Source organism: Antechinus flavipes, chromosome 1 (genome assembly GCF_016432865.1).
Source record: "Antechinus flavipes isolate AdamAnt ecotype Samford, QLD, Australia chromosome 1, AdamAnt_v2, whole genome shotgun sequence".
Lineage (NCBI taxonomy): Eukaryota > Metazoa > Chordata > Mammalia > Dasyuromorphia > Dasyuridae > Antechinus > Antechinus flavipes.
This window is the reverse complement of record NC_067398.1, coordinates 228,213,717-228,238,596: the sequence shown is the minus strand read 5'-3', so window position 1 is coordinate 228,238,596 and position 24,880 is coordinate 228,213,717. Positions and strand designations below refer to the sequence as shown.

Genomic DNA, 24,880 nt, shown 5'->3' with positions numbered 1-24,880 from the left:
CTGTAAGAAAAGCCACGGACCAGAGGGCAAAGTCCACCTCTCCGCAGTTTAGTAGCAGCCGGAGACCGTCCAGGCTGGCTGGTTTGGACCAGAGTGGGAGGGTTGGAGGGAGGAATCACAACCATCGCTAATTTTCTCTGTACTTTTCCAACCTTTTTTTTTTTTTTTTGCATATGTTCACTAGGCCTGAAATATCTTTGTCTTTATCCCACCCCCTTCCCTTTTCTATCTCCTGATCAAAATCCTAACTATTCTTGGATCCCAATTCAACTGTCATCTCTTTAGAGTATTCTTTGAATATTAGTTTCTCCTATCCACCGAATGGTTTTTTCCTGGTCTCAGTTAAAAGTCCATCTTTCTCAGTCCCCTTTAATGCTAATTCCTTCTCTCTAAGATTGCCTCTGACTTGTTTGGGATATATTTTTGTTCCTATATAGCTTTTTCCTTGTTGTGTAATCCATTACCAGATTCATGAGAGCAGGGATTGGTTTTTCTTGTCACAAGAGGGTTACTACTTATGTGACTTTGGGTGAATCATCTCACTTCTCTAGATCTCAGTTTCCCTATTTAATTCAATAATACTAATTCAACTTAATAAATGATTTGAGTTCATCAGGCACTGTGTCAGGTATTGTGTTAAGTAATAGGTATAGAATTTTTTAAAAAGTTACAATCAGTTTTCAAAGAGCCTATATGGAAGAGTGAGGAATAACGGATACATTAGCAAATATCTTCAAATTATTTTTTTAAGAGTGTATGTGCAAAAAAGGTAGGCCTTCTCTTCTTTCTGGGTCTTAATTTTTTTCATTTGTAAAATATAGAAAGTGGAGAAGATGGCAAACATCTAAAGTTCTTTCCTGCTTTTAACATCCCATGTTCTAATATGAAACTTTTTATACCTATTTATAAAATTTAACTAGGAATTTTGAGATTTCACTTTAACATTCATTTTATTTTAAGATTTTGAATTTCAAATTCTCTCTCCCATCATTAAAAAGGGAAACAATAAAATACCCTCATATATGGGAAGTAATGCAAAATATATTGCTATTTTAATTATGTTGCTAGATGAACAGCATTTTTGTTTTGAAGCCTTTGGAACTGTCTTAAATTGATCAGAGCGACTAAAAGCAAGAATTTGTAACCTAGGATCCAGCAAAAACAATTTAACATTTGGGCAACTAATATAATTGCTTTACTTTGTAATGCTCTGTATTTATTGCATACATTTAAAAACATTATTCTGAGAAGTCTACAGGTTTCAGCAAACTGCTAAAAGACACAAAAAGGTTAAAAAAAAAAAAAAAGACAAACTCCTGTCTCACGCGATGACTAAAAGTCCCTTCAGAACAAAATTCTCAAAGCCAGGTTGAAGGTTTCATCTCTTCCAAGTTAACTACTCTCTTCGCAATTCAGTTGTTAGCATCTCCAGGACTAGAGACGCCCAGATTCTGAGTAGCCTCAAAAACACGGACTAGAGAATCTTGCGGCTCCTGGATCGTCTCGAGCACTCATACTGAGCATGCGTAGTAGACACCCTGGCGGGGCGGAAGCCCGAAGGAGGCGGGCACAGGGAGGCCGGAGTGCGGTGGGTGGAGGAAGTGTTGTAGTTTCGCTTCCGGTTTTGCTAGGAATTCTCTGTTTCCCCCAGCTTAGCCCATCGGTAGCCGAAAAAAATGAACCGATTCTTCGGCAAAGCGAAGCCCAAGGCGCCGCCACCCAGCTTGACTGACTGCATCGGCACGGTAAGTTAGCGCTGTCCCTGGCAGAGTGGGACCCCCCAATCCCCGCTGCCTTGTTTCACCTGCCAGGGACCCTGGCCCGGCTCCCTTCCCGGGATTCTGGGGGTGAATCTGTAGAGAAGCCTGGAGGTCGGGCAGCATTGAGGACGAGAGAGGCAGGTCTGCACGCCTTTCCCCGCCCCCAACTTAGCACCCGGAAGCGAATCTGCCCAAGAGTCGGGGAAAGGGGGGCTACGACAGGTAGGAAGAAAGAGGCAAGAGCTTTTACATTTTAATGGTGGGGACGAGGGGGAAAAGAACCAGTGCCCCCGTGGGCAGTTGGGTGAAGATGCCATCCTATATCCTCTCCTCTCAGAAGGTCGGTGGGAGAGTTTTCCGAGGTGCCCACCAGCTCTTTCGGGAGCAGAAACCCGACTTCGTTTTTCTAGAATGCTATAGAGCCTTTCGTGTAGAATCTGATGACAGTAACAGCTGATGATAATACACATTTAGGTGTATGAAGGCTTTCCAAATGATTAACGCATGTTTTCTTATTGAACAAGAGGAAGGTGTTATCCTCTTGTTACAGTAAAGGAAAACCGAGACAGACAAGATTTTAAGTAACTTGCCACAAGATTCACAGTAAATTATCTGGTGGGACTTAGACCCAGGTCTTGACATCAAGGCTAGACAACTGTCCTTGATCATACTGATTTCCTGCTGCTGCTGCTAGGTTGTAAGCTTCTTGAGAACAAGAACTACTTGTTTTCATCATTGGATTTCAGGATCTAAATCAGAGATGTCAAGAAGGAATGTGGCCCACAGCACTTACAATTAAAATGTAGTAAGGACATATTTAACAAATTAAGTAAAAATTTAACCGAAACAAATAATATTATAAATAAAATAACAACAGAAATAAAATAAAACATAGATGATATTGAAACTTGAGGCAGATAAGAGGCTATATAACTTGTCCTAAGAGTCACCTAGTAGAGAGTCTAAAGCTGGATTTAAACTGTTCTTGCTGATCCTAAGTCCAGAGCTGGCTATTTAGCTGTCACTTAGAATCTAGAGTAGTTCTTAACCTAGAGCCCATGGATTTTCCCTTCAATAAATATTATTAGTTAATAAACACTTATTAAATGCTTACTATGTGCTAGGCACTATGTAATTGATGGGAATATATATATATATATAAAGTAAACAGTATCTGCCTTCAAGGTTATTACAGTTAATGGCCTACCCAGTGTTGGTCATAGTGGAAAAGTTTGAGAAATCCCAAGGTATTGCAGGCTAGGTGAGAAATGAAAAGATGTCTGAGCTGAACTATTACTTCAGATGGAGGTTTGCAGTACAAACCTCTAGTCTCCAATCAGAGAGATAGAAGGTCGTGGTGAGGTTTTCTGTGGAAACCTGGTGGGATTCCATCTTTAAGACTACAGGGGATCAGTGAAGGTGGATGGGTGTTGGGGCAAGGAATAACATCTTTATTTTCACTTACCTCTATCTAACATTTAGCATTCCTTCAAGTATAATTCTTAAACATTTTTTTGTTTTTTTTTCTTTAAAAAAATTTTTTCAATAGTATTTTGTTTTTCTAATTAGAAATAAAGATAGTTTTTGTGTTCCAGATTTTTTCTCTCTCTCCCTCTGCACCTCACCTCCCCAAGATATCAAGCAATCTGATATAGGTTAAATATATGCAATTCTTTTAAATGTATTTTCATATTTGTCATGTTGTGCAAGGAAAATCAATTCAAAAGGAGAAAAAACCATGACAAAGAAAACAAGCAAACAAAAAGAAAGTGAAGATATCATGGTTCAATCCACATTCAGTCTCCATAGTTCTTTCTCTGGATGTGGATGGTATTTTCCATCCCAAATTAATTCGAATTTTGTTGAATCACTAGTTTGTTGAATAGAGCCCAGTCCATCATAGATGATCATCCCATAATTTTATTACTGTGTACAATGTTAAACAAATTATTCTAAGAAAGAATCCATAGTTTTCACCAAAATGGTCAAAAATTGTATATAGAATGTATCATGACATATTAAAAAGATTCAGAACCTTTGCTCTTAATTCTTCTGGATAGGCTCTAGATTTCATCCCTTTTGATAAAGGAAGAAAATTCTGCTGAGAGAGTGGCTGTGGCTTTTATTGAATGGTAGTGCCAAATATAAATGCAGGTGTTCTGGCTTCGGATCTAATGCTAATCCTATGGAAAATATGATGACAATTGTTTTGTTACTTTTGTACAAAGATCTAATTTCTTCAGTGTAGGGAACTCTCAACCAATGCAGATTAGCAATTATTTCTGTTTAAGTTTGACCCCACTGGACTTTTATAATACTGTTCATACACTTAAAAGACTTGTGTCCCCATCAGGCTGGGTGGATATTACCTTCAGCAGATCTCAGTCTATTTATACCTTCTCATCCTGTGTCCTATGTCCAGGTCTTTAAATATTTCCTCCACTGGGGGGAACTGAGTGTTTATTAAGCTCTTTATAAATGGTTGTTTAAATAGGAAGGGTTATTATTGTACAGTTATACAAGGCTTTTCCAGGGGTAAATGTTGAAAACTATCTTTGCATTTATCTTATTTTGAAAAATAAAAAGTAGTATTAAAAAGAAAAACCTGAAAAACTTAAAAAAATAAAATAAAAAGCATAGAACATGGAGGTTCAGAAACAAGATTTTGTATTATTCCAATTTGTTAATTTCAAACTATTCATATTTTGTAATGATTGTTTAATTTTACAAACATTAAATTCTTCTACCTGCAAAAAAATTAATAAAGTGAGAAATTGGCCAAAAAATATATATAAATACATATAGTATCACATTATTTTTGTTTTATCATAGGTTCATAATATTTAGCTGTATAAGGGATCTCAGAGGAAATCCACTCTAAATCTTGTTTGACATATGAGGAAACTTAAGTTTTGAGAGACCTGAATAGATAATTAGTAATAAAGTAACAACAGACATTTGTACTCAAGATCCTTGATTCCAAATTCAGCCCTCTTCCTATTATATCTCACTACCATCACAATAAACTTGTAAAGTATATAGGGAAGAGAGTTTTATTACTATTGTTTGCTTCCTATAAGTGAGAAAATTGAGTCTTAAAAAGATGAAATGATTAAACTAGTTACCCAACCAGAAATAGCTTGGTCAGTTCTGGAACTCAGATTTTCTGACTCTTGGCTATCATCTTTTACAATATAGTATGTTACCATTCATCCTTCCGAGATGTAATAATTGTACCAGTGTTCATTAAGAACCTCCACTAAAGTTCTATTCTCTGATGCCTTTTTGTAATTTGGAAATTACTTTGGGTTCTTTAAAATGACTGATCAAATGTTATGTTTTGTCACTTTCTATCAAGTTGGAAAGGCTTTAGCTACGGGCTTGATATCAGACTGAATGTGTTATGCCAGTATGAGATGATATTTTTCAATCGCCTCAGTTCACAAAAACTGTCCACTAAACTTTAAAAGGTTTTACTGAACTGCAGGCTAAAAATTATTTAATCGAACAATAAAGAACCATAAACTTCCTTGAGAGTCCTGTGGAAATCAGGGAAGTAAAACTCCCATTGTACTCTGATCTGGTCAAACTAAATTCTTGGGACCATATTTAATTATGAATGCCTCATTTTAGGAGAGATGTTGATAATCTGGAGGGTATCTGAAGTAGGATGATCAAGGTGGTAAAGAACCATGAGACCATTCCATATAAAGTCTGCTCGAAGAGAAAACTTAGGGGAATGATAACTATCTACGGTATTTAAAAGGTTTTCATGTGGAAGAAAGATTTAGAATTGTTCTGCTTGCCCTCTGACTAGAAATAGGAACCCAGCCATAAGACAAAGAGACATACTTAGTCTTGATATTTAAAAAATCTTCACTATTAGTGCAATCCAAAAGTGGAATGGGCTACCCTAGATGGTTGCCCTCAATGATCATCTTCAAAGGCAAGAAGACAGCTTATTGGGGATGTTATTGATGGGATTCTTGTCCATATATGGGCTATAGATCTCTTTCCTCATATTGAGATTTTCTGTTTCACTTTGTATTAGTGGATGAAAGAGCCAATCAAATAAAGCCTTTGAATCTTTAAAATTGATTGACATTATTTCATTTGCATGACCTCTCCATAAAATTAGTTAGACAGGATGATTGTTTTGTAGTCTTTGAATGCCCTAGTTCAAGTGTAGGGGTATAGCATTAAGGGAATAAAGTGATAGCTTCATAATTTAAATAAATTATCTGTGGTTCCCTAGATAGGGGAAGGGCATTGAAATGGGAAGCAAAAAGCCAAGGTATCAGTAGTAGTTTGGATACTTACTAGTCAATGTGGCCTCAAACAAGTCATTTAACTTATAAAATGGGCATAATAAGACTGGTCCTGCCTATCTCATTGAGTTGTTGTGTGGTTAAATGAGATAATATATGTGAAAACCTAAGGACTATACCAATATAAGATGATATTACTTACCACTCCTCACTAAATGTACATGTTTTCTCGTCCCTTTTTCTTTTTTCTTCCCTCTTCTCTCCTACCTATGTGTGCCTGCATTACATAATTATATATTAAATTGAAATAATTATTCTTTCTTTTTCCTTCTAAAGGTTGATAGCAGGGCAGAATCAATTGACAAGAAGATTTCTAGACTTGATTCAGAGCTAGTAAAGTATAAAGATCAGATAAAAAAGATGAGAGAAGGACCTGCAAAGGTAAGATGGGACGTAACTCAGAATTGCTTTATTATAGAAATTTTTAAACACTAAAATGACTTAAATACCTTGTTTGGGGGGAAGGGGGAAGCCAGAGCATTGCAATAGGTGATATTGAAAATTACAATAGAAACACTATAAGGAGGACACAATTGAGTTAAATTTAGCATTTATTGAATGCCTATTAATGTGCAGGGAATTTTAGAGGCATTTAGCAGTGAATAAGATTTGATATATTCTGTGAAGGAGTTTGCAACTTAATAGTGGAGAAGTTAAGGGAACACAAATATAATAGTAAAGTTCAAAGAGAAATGAGCAGTATAAAAGTGATGTTCCCTTGAGGTTCTTTCTTAGGCTTTCTTCTCTCCACACTCAGTAACCTCATCAGCTTATTTAACTGTCATCTCTCTGCAGATAACTCCTAGATCCAGCTCCACTGAATTCTTTGAGCTTATTCCTATCCCTTTTAGCCCTCATCTCAAAAAGTTCCAACCCAAATACCACATATTCCTTCCACTTTGCTCTCTGGAATGCCTGTTCCATAGGCAATAAACTTCTATTTGTCTCAAATCTTTTCCTTTCCCATTCCTTCGATCTTCTGTTGTTTGTCTTTCATTCTCAAAAAGAACCTTAACATGAGGAGCTAATGCCGTGACATGCAAATGAATTGGATTTGAGTGAGGAAGGGCTGTGCAAGGTCACCTACCTCATTTTCCCCTCAGAGCCACCTGGGTAGATCAGGATGACTGCAGATGATCCTGAATGCAATGGGAAATCTCAGCCTTTTTAAAGCTAAGGTCTTCCACAGGTCTCAATTTGACTAAGGCCCCACCCATTCCATTTAAGGCTGGGTAGTTAGTGAGACAAAGAATCTCCTTGTTCATCTACTCCAAAACAAAACAAAACAAAACAAAAAACTAAATAAATATATAAATCTGGGAGGGGAAGACCCTCATGGTTTCTGGCCAAAGCTGGAATGATTGCTGTTTACATTCTATCTGAGTCAGTCAGGACCAAACAGTGATTAAATGAGAGGTTGGCTTAGGACCTATTGGTGGCCAATTACAATCATATTGGTTTTGGTTTAAGGTCTGGTCTTTAAGAAAGAAATCTAGCCAGTAAACCCCAAGATATTTTGGAAGGGTTCAGAGATACAAAAAAGAGGGGGGAAAAGTGCTTTTAAAGGGTATTGAAACCTGGCTCCATCCAAATGATGCAACCTTCCTTGGTCACCCTTTCTAGAACTGGCTGAACCTCTTGGCTCACTTGTCAAGGCAGAGGAGTTGAAATACTCTTTGCTTCCAGGTTCTTATCACTGCCACTTTCTTTCCTTTCCCCATTGCTCAGTAATTTTTTTTTTTTTTTGAGGAGAAAGAGGAAATATGCTATTCATATCTTACTACCCAATCAAAATAAAAGCTGTTAACCTACAGACTTTCAAGTCACTCCTTTTTCTCTCCTCCCCAACTTTTTCCTTCATACTAGGAAATTTCAACATACATATTAACTCTTATTCAAAGACCCTAATTGTTCAGTTCCTTAACTTGCTCACTTCCCACTTGTCCTTTCCCTTCCCCCCAGTCATATACAAAGGTAATCATACTTTTGAGATTTCTATTATCTACAAATGCTATCACCTCCATTTTCATGAATTCTGAAATCCCTTTATTTGACCACAATCTGTTGACTCAGCTCTCCCTACTGAATCCTACTTTTCTTCAACATTGTAATCTCAATCTCTTGACCCTTCAGTTCTCTCCTGGGCCATCTTCTTCACACTATCAATCAATCAATATGTACTGGCTTTATTGACTTCCTTTAAGTTCCTTATTTTCTATAGGAAGCTTTTCCCAACCTCTTTAATTCTAGTGCCTTTTTCCCCCCTCTTAATTATTTCCTATTTATCCCACATATAACTTGTTTGTATATATTTATTTACTTGTTGTTCTCTCCTTTAGACTGTGACCTCCTTGAAGGCAGGGTCTGTCTTTTGCCTCTTTTTGTATCCCCGTGCTAATAGTATCTGGCACATAATAAGCACTTAATAAAAATGTATTAATTGAAATCTCAACATGTCTAAAAATGAAGTCATTACCTTTGCCCCTCAACCCTTCCTTCTACCAAACTTCTTTTTTTCTATTAAAGATACTACCATCTTTCTGCTATCCTGGCTTTACAACCTCCATGTTATCCTTGATACCTTACTCTTCTTTATCCCACATATCAATAGTCAATAAACATTAAGCATCTGCTATATGCCAGACATTGTGCTAAGCACTGGGGATACAAATTAAAAAAAGGAAAGGTAGTCCCAGCCCTCAAGAAATTTAAAATCTAATTGGGGAAGAGCACATATAAAAAGAAGGGAGAAGGGAGGAGAAGATAGCAGCTTGGGGCTGAGTATTGTAGCCAGGTGAGAAATAAAATATCAGAGCTAAAGTTTCTCCTTAAATGGAGATTTGAAGTTCCTGGCTCCTGGCTTAGTCAGAGAAACAGATGGTTGTAATGAGATGGAATACTATGGTTGGTGAGATCTTGCAGGATAATGCGTTTATCCCAATTATGAATCTCCTGATAGAAAAGTCAGAGAAGTTTTAAAGGACTGCAGCCAGATGAGAAATGAAGAGAAATAAATAACAACCTAATAAACTGTTAGAAAAGTGTTTAGGGAGAATATGGTTTAATGGGATCAACTTGTAATTTTGATTAGAAAGGTCCAGACACCATGCTGTGGGGATATAAAAAAACGAAACAATTCCTGTTTATAACAAGCTTACATTTTATTGGGAAAGACAACAAATACATATATATATAGAGTGAGAATAAACATAAAGAAGATGAATTTGGTTTGGGGTCATGAGATTCAAGGACATTTAGAGATAAATTCCAGTGATAGATCTGGGCTGGAATCATAGCTTTCAACCTCTGCAGCTTAAGAAATGATAGTTGAACCCATGAATGGTCTAATTCCAAGTATAAAGAGAGGCTATAAAGACATAGTCTTGGTGCAGCTCCAGTTTTATTGTGGAGAAAGAGCTAGGGTCACCACAGTGCTGCTAATAGGATGGGAATATGGTAAGTGAGTAAAATTGGGGGGGTTTGTACCATTTAGTTGGGCAAATTTTCACCTTCTTTAATTAAAGCATAATTTTCTTTTTGCTTTCAGAATATGGTAAAACAGAAAGCCTTGAGAGTGTTAAAGCAGAAGCGAATGTAAGTTTATTGCCATAATCTCCCTAAGTCAAACTTATATTTTACTTTTTATATTGTAGCTAACATTTTGTGAGCATTCTCAATTTACTAAATATTTACATACACGATTATATGAAGCTAGTCACTTTGTTGTCGTGCTCAATTTTCTTGTAAAACGAGAGGTTTGGACTAGATCTTTTGAGGTCCCTTCTAACTCTAAATTTTATGATTCTATGACTTGGTTGTTTTATTTCCCTGCAAAATTGTAAAGTGCAGAAAGTTTAGTATCTCCATAATATTTGCCATCGTCTATATTGTACAAATTTTTACAAGGATTTTCTGCATTCCAACTGCATAAAATAGCTATAAAATCCCCCATATCTTCCTTATTTTCAGTGATGTCAGCATTTTACATATAATTAATTTTTAATTATAATTTGAATAGAAAATGCAGTTTATTTTTTAAAATTCTCCTTTCTTATCTTCATGTTATTGAACCTCTTTTGTGCCTGCTTTTTTTGGTGTTAGTACCAAAGAATGAAAAAGAGAAGTAAAATACAAAATCAGTATTGCTCATTGTTAGCTAATTTCATATAAAAATTTCAAGAATAGAATTGATGCAGAGAGTTAAAATAAAATAAAGATTGGGGATTATATAATGTAGCTTTTATTTTTTCCTGTGCTGTCCTAGTCCGTCTTTAGTATAAAGAGTAAAAGGAAAAAAACAAGAAATGTGTTTAGCTGATTGAATTGAAGTATTTGATAGTTTGAAATTGAAACATTTTGTTCACAACTTACATGAAAGTTGCATTCCAAAAGATCATGTGTAAGTTAGTTGGTTGAAACTAATAGTGAAGTGCCACAGTAGATAGAGCACAAGATAACCTCTGTTTGCTTCAGTTTCCTCATCTGTAAAGTAGAGATTATTGTTGTGAGAAACAAATAATTTTAAAATGCCTGACACATGATAAGCATTACATAGATGTTAACAGTTATTGTTATTAGAGTGAGGATTGATGGATTTGGGTAGGGTGTTTTAGCAGTTGGTCATGGATTTCAAATATTTTCATCTCTCTACTCCATAGATGACTAAAGTAGGGAATAAGAAAGAGCCTAAAGCAGTCACTCCCACTGAATATGAGAAGATTGAGGTGGGGACTTGAGCAAGGCACTTAAATGGCCCCTTAGCAGTTTTTGAGGGCATCATTTTCCTTGGTCTACAGCAGTTCCAGAAATAGAAGCAAAGTTTCCTTAAGATCCAAGGCAGGAGCAGCGAGGAATAAGATTGACTTCTGTGATTCAGGTTGAAGCTATGCAGACTATGAATTTGATGAATTGGATCATTTGATATATCTGACAGGCAAGATCCTTTGACATTTGTGGGAAACTTTGCCAAATCTTGGTGAATAACCAGATAGCCTGATGGCAGCATTCATTGTGATTTTTTTTTTTCTCTGTATCTCAATATTCATTCATGTTTAACATTCTCCTATGAATGTGAATAGGTATGAACAACAACGGGACAATCTTTCACAACAGTCTTTTAATATGGAACAAGCAAATTATACTATCCAGTCATTGAAAGACACCAAAACAACGGTAATAAATAAAAATCATGTTTTTTAAGTTTTAAAATCTATCAGAACCATCACACATACTTAATTTTTTTTTATTTTTCTAGGTGGATGCTATGAAATTAGGTGTAAAAGAAATGAAGAAAGCATACAAGCAAGTCAAAATTGACCAAATTGAGGTGAGATTATATTGCTTTCTGTCAGAACATTTCAAACTAATGTTGCATATTTATATTTTTAACAAATTACTAAAATCAGATTTTATATCAAAAGAGATGGGGGAATTATGTTAACTCAAGTTGCTCTCAACCTTTTTCATTATTTTCTTTATCTGCCTATAAGTTCCTTCACTATAGAGCTATCCCATGGCTGCTGCCTTCCTTTGATGTAATGTTCTTCTCTAAAATGTAATATTCTCTAGGAGCAGGTTTCTTGGAGGGCTTCTGGAGGCAGCCTTTGTTTCAGTTCTGAGTATTCACCCCAAATGCAACCAGGAGTTAAAAATCCAAATTCTTTATTATCTCCTTCAAAGTCTTGTGTCCTTCACTTGGAATTTGCTAGTTTTTCTTAGAGGCCTTCTGTAGTCTTGGTTCCGAGAGCTTAAGCTACTTTCTCTGGCTTCTGAATCTCCTCGATTGAATCCTGGCTGAGGCTCCAAGAGCTTCTAATGGGCTTCTCCTTTCTGGCTCTGACAGACCCTCCTTATATATCCCACAATAATTATATACCAATCATTATATCACTAAGAAACCATTATTTGTTGTAGGATTAAATCACTGCTAAACTAGATTTAACCACTGTGTCCTCAATTCCACTTAGCACCTTGTAAGAATCCTAACACTTTGGGACAGTTCATCATGGCACTCTGCTTTGTGGGGTCTTTCTTCTTCCCCTTCCTTTTCCCCAAGCCATGTGGTATTTTCCCTCACTCTACTATGTTTCTCAAACCCACTTCTCCTACTTATAGCTAACTTAACTCTTTTGGGGTGCTAAGTTCCTTTCAGGATTTACTAAGGATATGCCCCAACCTCTTGGGGTGCTTCCTTTCTACTGGAGAACTGAGAAACTTGTCTTTTATATGCTCTCCCATTCTATTTCGTATTTACCCATTCCTGGGTCTGTTGTATCCCTTCATTCGTTTATAACTTCTTCCCTAAATAAATCTACCTTTTGCCAAAGAGAATGGCCATTGTGAATTCTTCTCATGACCTTTTTGGTGCTTACCCTCATCTGATGGCTATATCACCCACATCACTTTGATGTTAACAAGCATCATTGGAATTGGATAAATTAAAATAGGAAATAAGAAAGGAGTTTATGGGTACTCTAAAAAAGCTTCAAGATTGTGTGCCATTCTTTGGAGCATAGCTACTAAAAACCTTCAGCAATTCTTAGTCTCTTGAGCAGGTTAAGAACAGATCTTAATGCAATAGTTCTTACATGTATGGTATTCTTTGCTTAAATCTACATTCAAGGACAGGTACAGGAAGGCTGTATTGTATGATCTTAAAAGGAGTTTATTTTGCTAATTTCTCGACTTCAGTGTTAAAAGTACTATCAGCTTCTGTATACACCTACAGATCACCAAATTAGGGGTGATTCATTTCTCGTTCATCACTATACCTTTCCTCGACCTGTTTATATCTATCCATCCAATATAGTTTTTCTTAACCTTGGGACTGTGATAGTTTTCAAGGAATCTATGAATTTGTTTTTTTTTTTGTTTGTTTGTTTGTTTCAATAACTATTTTAATATAGTAAGTTTCCTTTGTAATCTTATGTATTTTATTTTTTGCATTTCAAAAAATTATTTTGATATGGGGTCTCTAGTACAAAAAAGATTAAGAAGACTTACCTAACAAGAATCTCACTTTCTGTCTTTTATCAGTGCCATCCAGTAGAGAGCTTCATGCTTCTCCTTTGTCCTATAAAACAGGACTAATTTCCTAATGCCTTCTCTAACTGTGCGTGACTTTTTAGATTATTATTCACATCCTGCTTTCATCCATTAACATAGATAATTAAGGGTTGCCAGTAAAGATGTTTACTTAATTTATATGTTTAATCTAAATCTGTTCTCTATGTAAAGCTTGAAGAGGACACTTAGGTTTAAATGAAAAAATTACTATATTTACCCACACAATTACTCCCATTTTAAGTAGCTCTTTGTTACTAAAAACAGGGGGAATTAAGTGAATAAAGGTCTCTGCTGCTATTGTTTGTGACATTTCTTGCATTGTTAACAAATCTCTTTAAGTGTTTTCCTTTTTACTTTCTACCAACATTTTTTCTGTGGCCTTGCTTCTCCCCATTTTCCCATTAAATATTTTCTTTCTTGACCATTTAATTTCTCTGAACAAACTTTTAGAGTAACTCCTGTTTTTGCTAACATCTAAAGAACCCACTGGCAGAAGAAAGACTTGATCATTTCCTCAAAATTGAAGGTGGGAAAGTACAGAAAAAAAGTAATATTTGAGTAAATGTTTTCTTAAAAAATTCACTTAGGATATCCAAGACCAATTGGAAGATATGATGGAAGATGCAAATGAAATCCAAGAGGCGCTGAGCAGGAGTTATGGAACTCCAGAAATTGATGAAGATGATTTAGAGGCTGGTGAGTAACAGAAAACTATGGTCCTTTACATCCAATTCTTGGGCTGCCAGTTTTCCATTAACAAAAAAGACAAAAATTATGAGATAAATTAAAGGAAAGAGAATATAAAACAGTAATGTCAGGAATTTGAGTTATCTTTTCCATTTAGCAGCTTCTAATTAACTGAAACTCAAGAAGAAGAATTAAGGAGGCAAGTGTCTGAGAATCTTCAGGGTTGTTGTTTTCATGTACCTTCTATGGTTAGTCTTTTTCTGTCTTTTCTGGAAGAACACATTTTCTTTTTCCTGTCTCTTTCTGTTTGTTCAGTTCCCTTTTCTTTAGAATCAGTAAAACAGAAAGAAAAAAAAAAAGAAGAAATATTATGGAAAAAAGCCAGGATGACCAGCCTTAGTCAAAGGAATCCCTCTATTGGACAGAAGGTTTAAACTGAAATTCTAGCCCTTTTGAATTCTATTATTTTATGACTATTTTTCCTTGTCATTTCTTTGGATTCCCTTATCATCTACTTCACACCTCATTGTTTCTCCTAATTAATTTCCATACTTTTTTTTTCACCCTTTCTTTATTCAAAACATGGAAAGTATGGAGTGATAGAAGGAATGAATGCTGTATCTGAAGGAAGGAAAGACCTGGATTTGATCTCAATTCTAACATTAGTTATGTGACCTTGGCTAAGTCACTTTATCTCTAAGCTTCAGTTTCTGCACCATAAAACTAAAAAAAAAAAATTTGGGTGATAATACTTACTTTAACTGTTTCACAGGTTATATGAAGAAAGTATTTTACAAAATTCAAAACACTATACAAATATAATTTGTAATCAGAGTTACGTTACTATTACTTTTATTTCTTTCAAATGATGATTTTACATTGTCTCCATTCTCCTGAACCTTCCACCAGTTTCATGATCCTTTTGCTGTCTCAGTTCATTTTGTTACCAGTAAATATAAAAACTTGAATTTTATTTAATCATATTTCAGTATTCAAACTTTTTAATTCTCTAAAACCCAAATGAAGGAGAAGGTATTAAATCAGTGCATTTTGGTATTTTATAGTTTTGAAAACTGTTAATAGATTTTGGTGCTGAAGACAAGGGACAATGTAAAGCTGAAATTACAGTAGGATTTTATTCTCTTTTCTCTCTCTGTATAATATACCTGTGCATATCTATATATAGCACCTTTTTTTCTGAACAATTAAAAAAATTGTTATGATATGGGAGCTACTTGCCAGTGGCTGTTGGAAGTCTATCTCAGACCTGTAGAATGGATCTCTTCATGTGAGAGGATGATGATGATTCAAGGATACTGAGAGGCAGTTGCATTCTCTGATCTTTCTCCTCTTCCCTCTTGCCTCTAATTTATTTCATTCCCAATCCACAAGGAACGTCTGTATTAGTAAAGGCTGCTTTGCAACTCCTTCAAATGTTATAATTCACAACTGGGGAGGCTCTCAGAGAATTGACCTGTCCCTTCACCTAGGCATAGTTCTTAACAAAAAATAATCACCATAAAGAAAAAAAGAAACTTTACTGATTCTTTTTTTCTTCTTTGGATTCTAATCTAAATCCAGTTCCAAAGAATAACAGTTGGCATGATGCCACATATATAATAGAAACAATGTTCAATAGACTACCTTCTTTTGGAAACCTTGTTTCCTGTATAATGAGTACCTTGAGGTGAGTGACAATTTAATGGATGATACAAATCAACCTAGTACATGCATAAATATTTGTTGTATTAAATACGCTTAAATACTTACTGTTTCTTAGCTTAATAGAGTTACAGATCAAAAAGGGACTTTAAGTTCATCTAATTTGAAGCTCATTTTATAGAAAAGGAAAGGTTACACAGTTAGCACAGTGGTGTGCAAATGAGCTTGAATAATATAAAATAAATATATTGATATAAAATAGACCATATAGTTTTAGTTCTTAAAAACCCTTTCAATTGAAATTTAGCCTCTTTTGCTGTGATCCCTTGTTTTACTTGATTTGGCATTAAATTCATAATATTTACACACTAATTCTTTATCAATTTCAGCACTTTTATTATATTACATATTAAATTTCCCTTTGACAAGTAAATCCATTTTTCAAAGTCTGGCTTTGGATTGTATCCTAATGCTTTTTTTGTTTGTTTGTTTGCTTTTTGAAGGGGGGTTAACTTAATTGACTTTTTGTATTAGATATAGTGCCACATGATTGGCAGAGATAGGTATCAAACTGAAACTTTCTGACTCTGGCTTTTTTATTCTTTCATGTTTTAGTGCTTCTTGCTTCTTTAGCTTCTGTACCTCCTGTATTACACCTTAATACAAAAAGCCTTCTTAACCACCCATCTTTGGTGTGTGGGCCCATAATAGAGAGGGGGAAAGGTGTACTCGATGCCCAGTTCTTTACACATTTTTTCAAACACCTCTAAGTTGGTCTGCTGAAGTTTCTTCAGGAGCTTCTTTCTCTGGTCATTTGTGATAAGCAGGAATCGCTTGTGAGCCTTGTCCTTGTGATGCTTCTGTCTGTGTTCTTGATAGTTTTGTATCTTGACTGTCAATCTTATAACTCAGATGTGTTATCTTCTGGGTTTATTGTGATCTTGTTTAACAACGGCTGTCTTTTATCCTCATTTTCTCCTCCTGGTTGGCCATTTTCAGAGACAACAGTCTTTTTATAACATCATCAACCTGGGATTCCTGGGAAATTTTGATAATCTTTCAACAGCATGGAGAAAGGCAGGTCATCCATCTGGGTGACTGGTATCTTATCTGCTGCATAGGTTCGGGCTGCCTGCAGGAAGAGGCCATTTCCTGGAGGTAGCAGGGTGCACAGAGGCTCTTCAGCTGCTCTGTCGGCCCTCAGGCCAAGGCTGGGGCCTGAGCTCGGCCCCACAGAAGTACCCTTTATGCCATGCTCATGATCTCGACCCCTGTCACTCCTTTTGTTGCTCCGTGGCCTGGCCTAGTGCCTCACTCTAGTCGTTGCCAAATGCCCTAGCCTTTATGCTTTCAAATTGATTTAAATCAGATCATTTTCTAAGGTATTGAACTAAGTTTATCTCCATCTCTCAGATACATTTCTTAACTTTTCCTGGTATGTAACATGCTTCAAGATTGTTTAGCAGTATTTGGTCTCCATTTGTGAATTTCTGTAACTCTTAGACAGTTCTGTTTCCCAGTGCCTCATCAACATATTATTTTCTCAGTAGAAACAAGATTTCCAAGTCCCATTGGAAATTTTTTTTTAATTCCTTAAACTTTTTGTGGGGGTTGAGGGTGAAGTTGGATTATATTTTAAAAGTTGCTTATACAGCTGCTCAGATCTCATAGTTTTACCTGAACTTCTTTTCCACAGCAGTTTTACTGTAGTCTTGAATTAAAAAGTTAATTCAGCAGCAAAAATTATCCTTTTTTTCCTTTCCTCTTCAAGATTTTGCTTTTTGTATTGTTTTGCTTACAACAAATGTTTTTTTCTTCATAGAAGTGATTAGCACTTTTTTTTTTCAACTGGTCACCTCACAATTCTTCCAACTTCAAGAAGCTTATGCCATACTTTAGAACTCCTGTTTTTAATCATTTTTGTGTTTGGAGCTTTTTGGCAACATGATGAAACTTATAAACTCAGAAAAGTGTTTTTAAATTCATAAAATAAGGAAACCAAATATATTGAAATTTTAAAATAATTTTTAATCAAATTTTAAAATAAAAATAATTTTTTAAATGAGATAATGGGCCTCAAATTAAGAAATTCTGCTATAGAAAAATTAATACTCATCCTTTTAACTTCTAGGCTCTTCAGAAAGGCCTTACTGGTTTTTAAGGATTAATTAGACTTTTCAGCAACATTTTTATTAGGTTTTGACATTGTTTCTGATCACTTTCTTTGTATTTCAAATGGTACTGTTTTCATCATAGGTTTGATCTTTGAAATATTTGACTTAATGTTGAAACTATTTAAAGCTGCTATAGAATCCTGCTACAGTATTGGCTAAAAGTTGGAATGTGCTCTTTAAGTACTACAACTTTTCCATGTTTTCTTAACATGGTATCCATCAATTTAAAAAACAACAAAAGACTAATGAAACACATGTGTATGGTACAAAATCCAACATTTGTCTAAGAGCTAATTAAGGTGGAAAAACCAGCTTAATGCAGTTTCAATTGGTTCAGATATTGGAAGTGAGCCTAGTGTCAATAGAAGCACACCTATATGATCTTTGTCATCATAAAATGAAACTATATTACAATTATTGCTTGTTTCAAGCAATGCACACAACACAGTAAATGGCAGAGCTGCACATTTAAATTAAAGTCCTGATTTCAAATTCACAGGGTACTCACTCTAAAAGATTACCAACTACTGGGGTGAGGGGAAAAATATACATGAAAAATAACCACAAGTGTAAAGATAGCATCACCAACAATAATGACATTAGTTGAAACAATACTACAATGATTATTACTTAGTTCCATAAGAAATGTTATAAACATGAAGTGCTTTCTTAAAAAATACAATCTTTATAAGAAACTTATTTTATATAAATATATCTAATTCCTCCCCACAATTTTTCATTTCATTAGATTGGCAGATGAGAGTATTCTTAAGATCAGTGATGTCAAACTCATACAGAAATGGAGGTCATTAAATTGTTTATAACAATCCTCTTAGGCTATATATTAACAGTTTTGAAATATAAAGTTATCTTTGTTTTGCTGTATTTTTATTTTGTTAAATATTTTCCAGTTACATTTTAGTTAATTAGTTAATACAGTACAGACTGTATATTTGTCAGTTTTGCTCAAGATTCTCCCATTCATCTCCTACATTTGTACTATGATCCCTGGCTGGAAATATGAGCAATATCCAATATGGAACACTTGTTTCAGATCCTCTTTACTCAGAACAGAAAGGATTTGTATTTTCAATTGTATTATAAATGTATTAGTTTGGAGTTTAGTCATAATGTATGTAACATTGTGACTGGGCATACCATGTAACCTTCATGTCCTCAGTTTCCTCATTTGTAAATTGAGTGGATTGAATTAGATGAACTCTGAGGTCCTGCCAGCTATAAAACTGTGCTTAGGATCAACATGAATTATAATTTCATAGACTTAGAGCTGAAAGCAACCTCAGTTGTCTAGGATAGTGGTTCTGAAAGTTTTTGATCTCAGGACTTTTACATTCTTAAAAATTATTAAAGAACTTCTTCCCCCCACCCCTTCCCCAAGAGCTTTTGTTCATGTGGGTTATATCCTGCGGTATTTACTGTATTCAAAATGAAAACATCTTAGTATTATTATTAGGTTGGGGTTTTTTGGTGAGGCAGTGGTATTAAGTGACTTGTCCAAGGTCACATAGCTAGGAAGTATTAAGTGTCTGAAATCAGATTTGAACTCAGGTTCTCCTGACTCCAAAGCAGGTGCTCTAGCCACTGTACCATCTAGCTGCCTCATTATTATGAAAATAGTGTTGCCCTCTCACATCTTCTGACAGGGTCTCTGGGACCCATAAGAGTTACCTGACCACACTCTGAGAACTTCTGGGCTAAACTAACCTCATATTACAGATGAGGGAGCAAAGACCATGTTGGATAAGTGAATTGTCTAAGATCACACTGAAAAAATGAGTTACAGAAGCTTGATTTGAACCTATGTTCTATGACTCCACAAAGAACTCTTTTCCAAAAATGACCACATTTTCTCCTGTGTAATTCAGCTGAGAGAACAAATAAGACAAAAGACTCACACACACAAACACAAACTGCTTTTAAATTCCTTTTCTTACAATCTAATACAGAATTGTTCCTTCCTAGAAAAGAATCTCTTCTCTTCCAGACCCCCACTTCTTTCTACTTCTTTACTAGAGCTTGTAAATATCTCTTGTGCAGATCCTTCCCACTCTCCAGCATGGAGATCTCTACATTCCAATGATCCTAAATCACTAATACTTACTCAACTCTAGTTTTCCCGACATTCCCTCTCTTGCAGGACTACCTGAGAGGTATGTCTCAGGGGTTCCAACTCCTTGATGCCATTAAATTCCCATTTTACCAATCTGTCTCACACCTCAGACCCCATAAGATGGCCCCAGTCCCCAAGGCAATACTAGATAGTCTGTGTCCTTACCTTTGGTCTATGCATAGAGTTGTCTGGCTGCTGTAGAACCTACTATTTCTAACCTTTCCTGATTTCCTGGATTCATCAGCAGCCTTACCAATATGGTCCTAGGATCTTGGACAGTCTATGAGTGGGGGATGCTGGAGCCAAGCTACAAGGCTATTGAAATCAATGGGACATGCCCTCTTGTGCTTCAACAGAGGCCACCATCAATCATGATGTCTGGATCTTGGATAGAGTCCCCATTTGTAAAAAACAAAATATCTTACCAAGAACTCCACTAACTCACTGATGAATGCAGAAAAGATTTATTTTACATTTTTGCAAGAACGGGTGCCTAGGTTATTAGATTCCAAATCTATTTCCACAGCAATCTGCTGCTGGCCTCTCCATGGCTTTTTAATTTTTCCTCCTAAGAAGATAGGTTTAACAAATTAATTGATGTACATAAGTCAAAAGGAATTTCTTATGGCTATCCATGCTTTTCTTCACATTTGCCAAAATGTCATAATTTTCTTGGCATTGGTTGTCTAATTTCTCAAATATATTATTCCTAGAAAACTGACTAGTTAATACAGAATTCAATGTTTGTTTTTTTCTTGTTGTTATTATTGTTTTCAGAATTGGATGCACTTGGGGATGAGCTCTTAGCTGATGAAGACAGCTCTTACTTAGATGAGGCAGCATCTGCACCAGCAATTCCTGAAGGTGTTCCTAGCGATGCAAAAAACAAGGTGGGAAAGTTGTTTTTTGATAGGAAAATAAGGTTTTATTCTTGATATTCAGCCATGAGAAAAGTACTTGGGGAGTATCTAAGCTCAGGTTCAAATTAATCCAGTTTTCCTACAGAGAAATATAAATGTAATCTAATAGATGATAGCACATTGATACAGAAGTACTCCTATCCAGTGAACATTGCAGTCCATATTATCATAATGATTACATAAAATTTATAAGTTAACATAAAAGAGATGGCTGTGACATCTATTTTTATATTTTTCTCCATCTATTGATAACATTTGTTTTAAAATACAATTGATTTTTCTTATTATTTCCTCACTATTCACTCATTTTTTAAAACTGCAAATCCTTTATATAAGAACATAGATTTAAAGTTGGAAGAAACCTTAGGGTATCATCTATTCTAATTTCCTCATTTTGTAGGTGAGGAAATTGGCTTGGAGAGTTTAAATGACTTTCCCAGGCACATACAGGTAATAAGTGGGAGAACCAAATTTGAACCCAGGGTCTTTGTCTCCAAATCAGTGTCTTTTCCTTTATTTATTATGCTGCCTCTTGTTTTATATCAGTCATTTATATTTACTGAATAATGAAGAAATCCACTTAAGTATAAATGAATTCTCCATTAAAATGCTGTTTGTATGTGGTCTTTAATTTCTTATTGTATATTAAAAGGCTTTATTCCATATTGAAAGATTTCAAGGCATCACTCAGGTGGTGAAAATTGAGAAGGGGAACATAGGAGGAATCTAATGTACTTTTGAGTTTATTGTTTATTTTTTCTCAAGGGAAAGAGCCAAGAGGTCAGAAAGAATCGGTTTTTGAAAACAGCTCATTCCTCCTCTTTAGATAGGATGAGCTGGGGGGACTGGCCCAGCTATGACTTCAAAAGACTTAATTCTTAATTAGGGAGAGGAAGCTCTGTACTAAAGACCTAAAGCTTCCTCTGTTCTGGTATATGGATATCACATGCCTTCCTCCTCCTGACCTTTTCCCTGTTTCAACATTGTATACAAGTTGAATCACTGGAATCTATGCTCATTAATAGAAGTATCAACAACAGTATTGTCTACTGTAGAGTGTTAGTGAAGATAGCTTCAGTTTTAGTTAAGTCAGAATAATTCAAGAGACCCAAAAAAGAATGTGCTTCATTTGCGAGTGGGATGTGTGTGTACATACATAAAATGTACTCATATTAATATAAACACATACATATATTTAAATTAAAAAATATTACATTAGGAAAAAAAGACTATAACTCTCCCTAGTTTTTCTTTTATATTATTATGCCCTCTTTTTAAACTATATCTATCTTGTTTTCTTGCTTCCTTCTTTTTTCCTCTTTTCTCTGTTCTAGCTTTCTCCATTTTCTTCTCTTTTCTTGCTTAGTTCCTTATTACTTTTTTCCATTTCTCTTGTCATTTCTTTAAAAGCTTTCTCTTTTGTAGCCCTCTTTATTAATATTTGGAGATTGTTTTGTTTGATAAACTTTGGAAATAATTTTTTTTTTAATGATTGGTTATACATTTTTTGTATGTGTGATAAAGCAATCTTTTTTCTCCAACAGGATGGTGTACTGGTGGATGAGTTTGGATTGCCACAGATTCCAGCTACATAGAGCTGTCTTTGACAGTATGTTATGTATAATAAACACAAATTATGGAAAACTGGGAAATATTTTGCCTTTACAAAGTCATCATAATGAATTTGCATATCCTTGTTCCTTTCCCTGAAAAAAAGTTTAGTACACTATTTTTTTTTTTTTTTCATTTAGAGGACAGTTATTTAATAGGAACTTTCTTTACATAAGATTTTAAAATTCTTCCATGTTAAAAAAAAAAAAAAACTTGTAAAATCTTGGTGGCTACATAGGACTTCTGTTTTCATTTTTATTTGTATTATATTTCTGAAATAATTAAAACCAAGGATATGTGATTTCTTTAAATTCTTCAATTCCCTGATGGCTTGATAAAAGAAGTGATGCATTTATAACGCCTACTTCCTTATCAAGATTACTAAACTATTTTGGACCATTCTTGTAATTCTTAAAATAGTTTAAATATATATACTATTGTGAAATTTAACACTAATTTAAGATGTCTTTAAATGAGATGTAGGTTTTGTTGTGTCTTTATGTCAGTAAATCATCATTATCTTTAACATTCAAATTGGTTTTCTTTCTATGCTTTTTATCTTAAACCTGGATAAAATTTTAATTCCAAGGTTTCCTCAGTATTACAGCGATTACAATAAGTTGTAATCATTAATGAAATTATATCCTAACACTAAAAGTGTATTTATACTTAATAAATATTTTTCAAAAGGATATAATTTAATAACCTTTCCTTCAATCTAAAGACTCCACTAACATACAAAATTTGCCAATGGCAATATGTCATGGACAGTGACAATATGGTAGAAAATGCACTAAGTTGGGTTCTAGAAGACCTAGATCTTAGGTCTGTGTCTGCCAGTTGATCAGCTGGGTGACTTTGGATTAGTCATTTTATTTATACGAGCCTTTGTCATCTTGTTTGTAACATAGAGTTAATCATAGTTTTCTTGCCTATCTTACAGGGTTGTTGCAAAGATTAATTTAGAATTGTAGGTTTTAAGCTGGAAGAGAGCTTAGAGATTTTTTAGTCTAACCCCATCATTTTACAGATGAGAAAAAACAAATCTACAGCAGTGAAGTGAGTTGCCCAAAGTCTCAGAGGTAATAATAAGTAGGAGAGTTGGAATTCAAATCTGAGTCTTCTAACCATAATCCAGTATTCTTTCCACTGCTCTGTGCCACTTCACATATGTTCAGTAACATATGGACATACTCTTTGTAAAATACTATATAAGCATTATGTTTTTACACATTATAGATGCTCAATAAATATTTGTTGAATAAATATTGCTGGTGCGAATTATATGTAATGTTTATCACTGAGGTATTGGTTAAAAGTTTTTACTATAGAATTCTATCTCATCTTATGTATTATCTTACCTTAATCTCATCTCTGTTGGTCTTTCCCTGATGCTTAGTAACAAAGACACGAGCAACAAAAAATGACATTTTAGTTTTCCAGGCCTCTATTCTGGAAAAGTAATTATAGTACAACGTTAATAACTAGAACACATGTATAGCAGCTTGCTTATTCTATTTCTTAATTTTTCAAAGTAGGTATTGTGTTCTGAAAACCTTGGATTAGCAGTGACTTTCAGACTGTCCTACATGTAAGTGGAGTTAAACTAAAATAGAAATTAATCGACTTTTAGTTGACTTAAAAAATCACAAATTACCATTATGTTGTGTTGTATTTTCATATACATACATATATACACATATTTATTTATTTTAATCAGGACAGCTAGGTGGTGCAGTGGATAGAGCACTGGCCCTGAAATAAGGAGGACCTGAGTTCAAATCTAGCCTCAAACACTTAAAACTTCCTAGCTGTATGACCCTGGGCAAGTCATTTGCCCAGTTGCCTCAGCAAAAAAAAAAAGGAAAAAAAAATTATTTTAATCAGTTGAATCTAGCTGCAAATTTGGCACCTCTGCTATACATAACCCAGAGAAGCCTTAGAATTAAATTCAAGATAGTTATTAAGTTTTTACTTATTATGTGCAATTCATTGTCTTAGGTGATTGAAGGTATACAAAAAAGAATGAAACTCCATGTTTTTAGATTATTTATATTAATGGGGGAACAGACAAGTATATAAATAATTATAACAATAAAAGGCCAAATACAATATACCATAAGGTGAGGTACACATAAAATCTTATGGAGATTCAAAGGGAAAGAGCCTACCCAGTTAGAGAATGGGTCAGGAAAGACTTCATGAAGGAGATGGCACTTGGCACAAAATAGCAGAAACAACAAAAGAACAGCTCTATCAGTATAGAGACCCAATAATTCATTGAAGACTATTAAGAGAAAGGTCAGTAATAATTCTGAAAGTCTAAGCTACCTGCCCAAAAAGAATACATTTGTAAAAATGACTAATAAGGTAAATTAGAGACCTCAATGCAAAAAGTTAATTCCACTTCATAGCTATTCCCAAAGAGGGGAATATATCAAATACTTAAAAGAAATTGTGGGCCTTTTTATCAAAAGTACCAAGAAAATATCAGTAATTACAAAGTCCTGTGCCTACTTTGCCATCTTTGTAAAGTCCTTAT

General features: G+C 34.8%; 1 protein-coding gene and 1 pseudogene across 1 annotated transcript; one reads left to right on the top strand and one right to left on the bottom strand.

The window, feature by feature from the left end:
* The first annotated feature begins 1,575 nt into the window (after positions 1–1,575).
* CHMP5 (charged multivesicular body protein 5) lies at positions 1,576–23,604 on the top strand. Its single transcript, XM_051997330.1, has 8 exons — positions 1,576–1,745; positions 6,365–6,469; positions 9,636–9,682; positions 11,167–11,260; positions 11,343–11,414; positions 13,741–13,849; positions 20,585–20,697; positions 22,272–23,604. The coding sequence occupies exons 1-8, from the start codon at positions 1,677–1,679 to the stop codon at positions 22,320–22,322; spliced, it is 660 nt and encodes a 219-aa protein (XP_051853290.1). The 5' UTR covers positions 1,576–1,676; the 3' UTR covers positions 22,323–23,604.
* LOC127545939 (28S ribosomal protein S15, mitochondrial-like) lies at positions 15,494–19,987 on the bottom strand (annotated as a pseudogene).
* Positions 23,605–24,880: the final 1,276 nt, after the last annotated feature.

What these genes read in the sequence shown, in the direction of transcription:
- CHMP5 (XM_051997330.1), top strand. Translation starts at nt 1,677, where the DNA reads ATGAACCGATTCTTCGGCAAAGCGAAGCCCAAGGCGCCGCCACCCAGC. An exon ending in GTGTTAAAGCAGAAGCGAAT is followed by an intron (nt 9,683 to 11,166) that starts GTAAGTTTATTG and finishes GAATGTGAATAG; the next exon opens with GTATGAACAACAACGGGACA. An exon ending in TCAAAATTGACCAAATTGAG is followed by an intron (nt 11,415 to 13,740) that starts GTGAGATTATAT and finishes AAATTCACTTAG; the next exon opens with GATATCCAAGACCAATTGGA.